The sequence below is a fragment of the Salvelinus sp. IW2-2015 genome, linkage group LG13 (assembly GCF_002910315.2).
Source record: "Salvelinus sp. IW2-2015 linkage group LG13, ASM291031v2, whole genome shotgun sequence".
NCBI classification, from domain to species: domain Eukaryota; kingdom Metazoa; phylum Chordata; class Actinopteri; order Salmoniformes; family Salmonidae; genus Salvelinus; species Salvelinus sp. IW2-2015.
In genome coordinates, this window is record NC_036853.1 from 35460722 (window position 1) to 35469758 (window position 9037).

Consider the following 9037-nt stretch of genomic DNA (forward strand, 5'->3'; position numbering starts at 1 on the left):
GAGGGCTTGTAGGGCTGTTGTTAGGCAGGTCCTCACCAGACATCACCGGCAACAACGTCGCCTATGGGCACAAACCCACCGTCGCCGGACCAGACAGGACTGGCAAAAAGTGCTCTTCACTGGCGAGTCGCGGTTTTGTCTCACCAGGGGTGATGGTCGGATTCGCGTTTATCGTCGAAGGAATGAGCGTTACACCGAGGCCTGTACTCTGGGGCGGTGTGTCACAGCATCATTGGACTGAGCTTGTTGTCATTGCAGGCAATCTCAACGCTGTGCGTTACAGGGAAGACATCCTCCTCCCTCATGTGGTACCCTTCCTGCAGGCTCATCCTGACATGACCCTCCAGCATGACAATGCCACCAGCCATACTGCTCGTTCTGTGCGTGATTTCCTGCAAGACAGGAATGTCAGTGTTATGCCATGGCCAGCGAAGAGCCCGGATCTCAGTCCCATTGAGCACGTCTGGGACCTGTTGGATCGGAGGGTGAGGGCTAGGGCCATTCCCCCCAGAAATGTCCGGGAACTTGCAGGTGCCTTGGTGGAAGAGTGGGGTAACATCTCACAGCAAGAACTGGCAAATCTGGTGCAGTCCATGAGGAGGAGATGCACTGCAGTACTTAATGCAGCTGGCAGCTACACCAGATACTGACTGTTACTTTTAATTTTTACCCCCCCCCACCCCTTTGTTCAGGGACACATTATTCAATTTCTGTCACATGTCTGTGGAACTTGTTCAGTTTGTCTCAGTTGTTGAATCTTGTTATGTTCATATAAATATTTACACATGTTAAGTTTGCTGAAAATAAGTGCAGTTGACAGTGAGAGGACGTTTCTTTTTTTGCTGAGTTTATATACACTAAGTGTAGAATCTCTTTTATTTAAGGACACCTTTTCTTTCCATGTCATAGACTGACCAGGTGCGCAACTCAATATTAGGAAGGTGTTCTTAATGTTTTGTACACTGAGTGTATATGACCATTTTATAAATGGTAAACTTGCATGTAACATGATTGCATTTGGGAACCCTACTCCCCCCACCACCCCAAGATGAATGGTTTTGACCATGCTTCACTGCTTTTTATTGGTGCAGCTCAATCACAAGTGTTTATCCTGTATTATAAACTGGGTGGTTTTACATATCATTTGCGGCGTGCATCATGAGCAAAGTCATTGTAGCCTATGATTTGACTTCCCCTAGCTGTGAGAACCATGACATGAGCACAGGCTGACTTATCACTGTTATAGCGCAGCTGAACAGCCTGCCAGCAGCCTACCAAAGGTTGCACCTAGTCCAAATCATTCAGTAGTTAGGCTTTCCATATTACTTTTTCTATTTCTATGGCGGATTCAGAGCTGCAATTTATGAAATATGCCAGGACTTTGGATATAACAGTAGATGGCAAAGTCAAAGATACTGCTTTCCCCTATCCATCTGGTGAACATTTCCCTAAATGCTTATGACAAATTCAGCTCCAGAACCAGCTGTAGCCAGCTGGATAATCTTTTGAATAAGGTGTAGCAACAACAGATAATATTAGCTGGATAAATAAGGTTAGCATGCTAGCTAAATACACTGACAGCTGTCAGGGCCCTACTTGTGATTTCTCCACACCATGTGGAAATCAACACAACGTTCCCACCCCCAATTCGTGAATATGTATTAGCAGGCTGCATCATTCTTCGGAGGTGGAACCTAAATGAGAATTTCCTCTATAGGACAGTAATTATGTAGAAATAGGGGCGGAATTGCCCTCTGGTGGGGGCCTTTTTAAAGTTACAATTCTACACATTTTGCCATGACTTGTGCCACGTTAATATGATATCTGAGTGAGAATGACTAACAAAATCAATGGGGGGCCCATGGAGGACAGGGCCACTGGGCACGTGCCCAGTTGGTATTTGGCCATGATTACTACAAGTTTAGATGGCTGGTTAGACTACCTACCAATCAAAACATTGACATGGCTAATCGAATGACTGACATAACAAAAAAAATTGCTGTTGCACAACCAAATTTCAAAATTGCACCTGGTATATTTGACTATTCTTCCTCTCAATAGTAAGTTGAGACTGACTGAGTTTTGCCTTAAGGGTCTGGGGGCCCTAAAGGCGTCAGCATGCTTCAGTTCGGCTGGCGGCTAGCCGAACCAACGAGTGTGCTGACATACTCCCTTAATAGACCTTCGCTTGAAAAAAGAGAAAAAAATATACACTTCCTCAAATTAGTCAGACTCAATATAAAATAACTCAAGAAATGTCATTAATTTTTATGTTTTTGCAGAGGATCTTAGTTGTAAAAATACACATCTAACTAAACTGTTTGGTGCAGTATTTCTAAATTTAAAAATTTGCATGAAAATTAGTCTCTCAATGAATGACAACAAAGACTTTATTGAAGAATCCCTACTCTTGGCCAATCACTGACGAAGGGGCGTAGACTTCCGGCTCCGAACTTCGGCTTGCCTCTAGAAAAAATGTTGTGTGCCCAAACAGCCTTAAAACCCACACCAAAGTCCAAAATGAACAAAAACGTTACGAAATGTCATAATATATGCACAAACTCTTCCGAACTGTTTTGGCTGGGAAGCATGCAGACACCGCTTATTTCGCTTATGCCTTGAGCTGGCCCTGCACGCATGACACTAAGTTGCTTTGGATAAAAGCGTCTGGGAATTGGCATGTATCACTGTAATGTGTGGAAATGGTGTTTTATGTAGTTTTTAATATCTGCTATGCAGGGTTATGAGCACACAGCAGAGGACCCAGCTCTCCTCTACAGAGTGGAGAGTATGCCAGGCCTGGGCTGGGTGCTGAAGAAGAGTCTCTACAAGGACGAACTGGAGCCCAAGTGGCCTACGCCTGAGAAGGTACTAGCACATGTGTGTGTGCGTGCAGTGTTTCCGAAACTGATAGTTAATATTTTCTCTGTGTGATAATGACAACGCGTGTGTGTGTGTAGCTGTGGGACTGGGACATGTGGATGCGTATGCCAGAACAGAGGAAAGGCAGAGAGTGTATCATCCCTGACGTGTCCCGCTCCTACCACTTTGGCATCATCGGACTCAACATGAACGGCTACTTCCACGTAAGGCCCTCTTCTTCACTACTAGAATACTATGGTATAGCCTTTCATGCCATCTGCTCAGCCTGGTATCCATTTTAAAGTGAACTTGATGAATCAGGATACTGACATATTTTCTCAGTGGGTTTTCATAAGCTGATTATGGGTTTGACCGGTCTTGCAATTGAGTGTTACTTCCTAATTGATCCTCTCTAGGAAGTGTATTTCAAGAAGCACAGGCTCAACACGGTTCCTAATGTCCAGCTGAAGAATGTAGACGGCTTGAAGAAAGATGCCTACGAGCTGGAGATTCAGAACTTACTTAAGTGAGTGAGCATGTATCAGATATAGTCCACAAATCTAAGCTGTGTGTGCGTGCGCATGTGTGGGTTTTTAAAAATATGTATTTCCACCAAGATTCGCTTTTAAATGGATAGTCGTTGCCTCAATAACTGTAAGTCTATGGGAACAGCTAGCATGTCAATGCTCTAACGCTAGTAGCAAAGTACACAGCCCCCCCTTTTCGGTGACTAACGTGTGTGTTATTCTGTGTTGTGCTCAGGGAGGCTGATGTACTGGACCACAGTAAGAACCCATGTGAGGACTTGTTCATCCCTGATACAGAGGGGAAGACCTATGTCATGTACATCAAGATGGAGCTGGAGACTGACACATCCACCTGGACTGAGCTTGCCAAGGTAGAGGGGGAGGGATTAAAAGGGAGGGAGGGGAGATATCGAGACAAGCTCGTCACATTTCAATATACAGTGCCTTCGGAAAGTATTCAGATGAGACGTTTCTACAACTTGATTGGAGTCCACCTGTGGTCAATTCAATTGATTGGACATGGTTTGGAAAGGCACACACCTGTCTATATAAGGTCCTACAGTTGGCATTCCAAGACTCTTCATAGAGCTGGCCACCTGGCCAAACTCAGCAATCAGGGGAGAAGGGCCTTGGTCAGGGAGGTGACCAAGAACCTGATGGACACTCTGACAGAGCTCCAGAGTTCCTCTGTGGAGATGGGTGAACCTTCCAGAAGGACAACCATCTCTGCAGCACTTCACCAATCAGGATTTATGGTAGAGTGGCCAGACTGAAGCCACTCCTCAGTAAAAGGCACATGACCGCCCACTTGGAGTTTGCCAAAAGGCTCCTAAATGACTGTCAGACCATGAGAACCAAGATTCTCTGGTCTGATTGAACTATTTGGCCTGAATGCCAAGCATCACGTCTTGAGGAAACCTAGCACCATTTCTACAGTGAAGCATGGTGGGGCAGCATCATTCTGTGGGGATGTTTTTCAGCGGCAGGGACTGGGAGACTAGTCAGGATCGAGGGAAAGATGAACGGCGCCAAGTAGAGAGATCCTTGATTAAAACCTGCTAAAGATTGCAACAGGACAACGGCCCTAAGCACACAGCCAAAACAATGCAGGAGTGGCTTTTGGAGCCCGGACTTCAACCCGATCGAACATCTCTTGAGACCTGAAAATAGCTGACAGAGCTTGAGAGGATCTGCAGAGAAGAATGTGAGAAACTCACCAAATACAGGTGTGCCAAGCTTGTAGTGTCCTACCCAGGAAGACTTGAGGCTCTAATCTCTGCCAAAGGTTCTTCAACAAAGTACTGAGTAAAGGGTCTGAAAATGTATGTAAATGTGATATTTCAGTTTTTTACGTCTACAAACCTGTTTTTGCTTTGTCATTATGGGGTATTGTGTGTGTATATATTGGTGAAGAAAATAACAATTTAATCCATTTTAGAATAAGGCTGTAACGTAACAAGATGTGGAAAAAGTTGAGGAATGCACTGTAGGTAGAGGTTTTTAACCTTAAAACGAATTGGTATCAAACTCGTGGCTGATTTGTTGTCACATGAGATTTTTTTGTTGTATTTTTTATAGTTCTTTTCCTTGTCTTTCTCTGAAGAGTGTTTTGTGGACTAACTTGTGTGCTGTCCTCCTCAGTGTCTCCATGTGTGGGATCTGGATGTGAGAGGGTACCACAACGGCCTGTGGAGGCTCTTCAGGAAGAGGAACCATGTCCTGGTTGTGGCCGTTCCTATCTCGCCATACTCGTAAGTTATTATAGTGAGTTAAGAATCAATTGCAGTACTTCACAATAGAATGACAATGTATATTCAACTAAACTTTTTTTTTTAACCAGAACAGAATCCCATCCAACTTATTTCCACCGCTAATATCTATATTTTTTCCCTCTCTTCACTTTGTTCAGTGTGAAGAAGCCAGTGAACATTACACCCATCCACCTAGAGCCTCCGCCCAAAGAAGAGGGAGCCCCCATAGAGCAGCGTTAGCCCAACACCACCACACACCCTCTCACATTGCTCTCGACTGGTATTACGGTCATTCTTGCAGGGGCTTGGGGCGTCGGAGAGCCATTTTCTTTACACTACAACACTCAGAGGGGGGTATGTGGTGTAGAAGTGATCCACACTGCCTACTGAGGTAGCTTGATTCCTGAGGTCAGATTTGGCGCCAGATCCGTTTCTTTACACTGCGAAAATAGTCTCTTTTGAAACCGGTTTCAAAATAGTGTCGTGTAAAAGGTGGAGTAGCCCAACACCACCACACACACTCTCTAGCCTGGCCTTAACGCCTGCACCCTTACACTACTACCAACACCACCCTCCTGGCCTTAACGCAGACAGCAAGGCTTCTTGGAAGTGGTGCTTTTATGGTGGTGGTCAGACACTGACTGGACTGAACCACTGATCATCATTTGTCTTTCACTGTGTGGAGGTTCACTAGAAGGTTTTTGACGAAGTGGGAGATTGACCGTATTAGGCTGTGCCACAGGATTCCGTCCAAATGGTTACGTATATATAGCTATGCCCCTTACTGACACTCCACCTGTGAATTCTCGGAGAAGAGGAGAGGGGACAGAGGCTGGACCAGGGAGGAGTACAAAAGGGATCTGTTAACATTTACTGTGTCTCCTTTACGACGGTTGGATGATGTATGGAAGAAACAAACTGGATGAAAAGGGAGAGAAGGAGAGGGAGGATAATTGACACTCAAATCTCAACCCCAGCTTTGTGGGGACACACCCGCATAAATAAGTGGCTTCTGATGAAACTTGCCCAACCAGAAAATATTGTATTTTTATTTTATTTCTAAGTGCTTTGTCAATCCTGTATACATTTTAACTTATTTTAATTTATTTAACTTGCCAGTATATCAACGAACAAGTGGTTGAAATGTTTTATTAATATCAATTATTATTTTATTTTTTTTAGGCCAAACGTTTACAGATCTGATATACTAATGTACAGTTGAAGTCAGAAGTTTACATACACCTTAGCCAAATACATTTAAACTCAGTTTTTCACAATTCCTGACATTTAATCAGAGTAAAAATTCCCTGTCGTTTCAGGGTAGCCTTCCACAAGCTTTCCACAATAAGTTGGGTGAAGTTTGGCCCATTCCTCCTGACAGAGCTGGTGTAACTGAGTCAGTTTTGTAGGCCTCCTTGCTCGCACACGCTTTTTCAGTTCTGCCCACAAATCTTCTATGGGATTGAGGTCAGGGCTCTGTGATGGCCACTCCAATACCTTGACTTTGTTGTCCTTAAGCCATTTTGCCACAACTTTGGAAGTATGCTTGGGGTCATTGTCCATTTGGAAGACCCATTTGCGACCAAGCTTTAACTTCCTGACTGATGACTTGAGATGTTGCTGCAATATATCCACATAATTTTCCTACCTCATGATGCCATCTATTTTGTGAAGTGCACCAGTCCCTCCTGCAGCAAAGCACCCCCACAACATGATGCTACCACCCCTGTGCTTCACGGTTGGGATGATGTTCTTCGGCTTGCAAGCCTCCCTCTTTTTCCTCCAAACATAACGATGGTCATTATGGCCAAGCAGTTCTATTTTTGTTTCATCAGACCAGAGGACATTTCTCCAAAAAGTATGATCTTTGTCCCCATGTGTAGTTGCAAACCATTGTCTGGCTTTTTTATGGTGGTTTTGGAGCAGTGGCTTCTTCCTTGCTGAGCAGCCTTTCAAGTTATGTCGATATAGGACTCGTTTTACTGTGGATATAGATACTTTTGTACCCGTTTCCTCCAGCATCTTCACAAGGCCCTTTGCTGTTGTTCCGGGATTGATTTGCACTTTTCGCACCACAGTACGTTCATCTCTAGGAGACAGAACGCGTCTCCTTCCTAAGCGGTATGACGGCTTTGTGGTCCCATGGTGTTTATACTTGCGTACTATTGTTTGTACAGATGAACGTGGTACCTTCAGGCGCTTGGAAATTGCTCCCAAGGAGGAACCAGACTTGTGGAGGTCTACAATTTTTTTCCTGAGGTCTTGGCTGATTTCTTTTGATTTTCCCATGATGTCAAGCAAAGAGGCACTGAGTTTTGAAGGTAGGCCTTGAAATACATCCACAGGTACACCTCCAATTGACTCAAATGGTGTCAATTAGTCTATCAGAAGCTTCTAAAGCCATGACCTAATTTTCTGGAATTTTCCAAGCTGTTTAAAGGCACAGTCAACTAGTGTATGTAAACTTCTGATCCACTGGAATTGTGATACAATCTGAACGGCGGAAATAATCTGTCTGTAAACAATTATTGGAAAAATTACTTGTCATGCACAAAGTAGATGTCCTAACCGACTTGCCAAAACTATAGTTTGTTAACAAATTTGTGGAGTGGTTGAAAAACGAGTTTTAATGACTCCAACCTAAGTGTATGTAAACTTCTGACTTCAACTGTTACATATATAGATAGATAAATCTATCTGAATAAAAAGGCTCCTCTTATTATTATTTTTTCATTAACCTATGTTTAAAGTGCTAGTCGTTGCAGATTAGGCACATAAGAGATATGGCACCCTATTCCCCATATAGTGCACTACTTTTGACCAGAGCCCTGTGGGTCCCGGACAAAAGTCGTACACTCTTTAGGGAATAGGGTGCCATTTGCCACGCAAAGAACAGTGGTTAACATCAACCCGTGAACACTAAAGTCTGTTGTCAGTCTGTTTCTGCACATATATGATGGTTTCTGCACAGTGTGGTTGAGAGACATTTCAAGGTACTACTGGTGGAGTATTTCAGAAAGCCTATCACTTTTTTTAAAATGTTGGATATGTTATCAGTATCTACTGTAGGGTTGAATGGTGATGAAATTGTTTGTAAAAGTACGTATACTGTATCTCCGTTTTTGCAGAGTTTATTCTTTGTGTATGGCTGCAGTGCGTTTCATCAGTACCGTGCCGATATCCTGCAGCTAACAATGTTTTTCATTTCAGTCATAATAACCACTTGTTATTTTGCTGTGTGTGTGTGTGTGTGTGTGTGTGTGTGTGTGTGTGTGTGTGTGTGTGTGTGTGCGCACACGCGCAATGGACATTTCAGTGGGAAGAACTTGGTCATGATCATCTCGTTGTCTAGCTCTACAGTCCTCTAATTTCAAAGACAGATCTATTATAATGGAAGTTTGATAATGGTCCATAAACATTTGTTTTGCAGTTTGACTTACATGTGCAGTATTAGTCTTTCTCAATGAAATGAATAAATATGTTTTTTAATTCTGGTGTCAGTTTTTCTTGCAGTGTTTGTATTATTGATTGGGGGAGTTGCAGTGAAAGAAGGCTTAGGTGTGTGATTAACATAAGCATGTGAATTTATAATAGAGGTGAATCTACAGCAGGCATAACATTGATTTATTACTTTGGAATATTTGTAATTTTCTCGTTCTTGGTTTGTTTGTTTTCTCTTATTCTGTATCCTTACAGTTTGGAAAGTAATACAACCAAGACTAAACAAAAACTGCGCGCACACACTTTGTAATCAAAACTTCCTCCATCTACAAATCAGTATATGTTGTTGCGCACTGATTTAATACCCGGGTGTGTATTATCTCATATGTAGGAACATACTGTTAAAAAACAATCTGATAACACCAAGGCAACCTATCAGACATGGCACTACAACCG

At 43.2% G+C, this 9037-nt stretch overlaps 1 protein-coding gene across 1 annotated transcript in view; it reads left to right on the forward strand.

The window, feature by feature from the left end:
• The window catches only part of pomgnt1 (protein O-linked mannose N-acetylglucosaminyltransferase 1 (beta 1,2-)), a 28222-nt gene extending 19593 nt beyond the window's left edge, over positions 1 to 8629 (forward strand). Inside the window, exons 16-21 of the mRNA XM_023998141.2 lie at positions 2740 to 2868; positions 2961 to 3086; positions 3279 to 3388; positions 3625 to 3760; positions 5031 to 5140; positions 5299 to 8629. Coding sequence (XP_023853909.1) covers positions 2740 to 2868; positions 2961 to 3086; positions 3279 to 3388; positions 3625 to 3760; positions 5031 to 5140; positions 5299 to 5380 — 693 coding nt within the window. The 3' untranslated portion in view covers positions 5381 to 8629. The remainder of the gene's footprint in view (positions 1 to 2739; positions 2869 to 2960; positions 3087 to 3278; positions 3389 to 3624; positions 3761 to 5030; positions 5141 to 5298) is intronic.
• Positions 8630 to 9037: the final 408 nt, after the last annotated feature.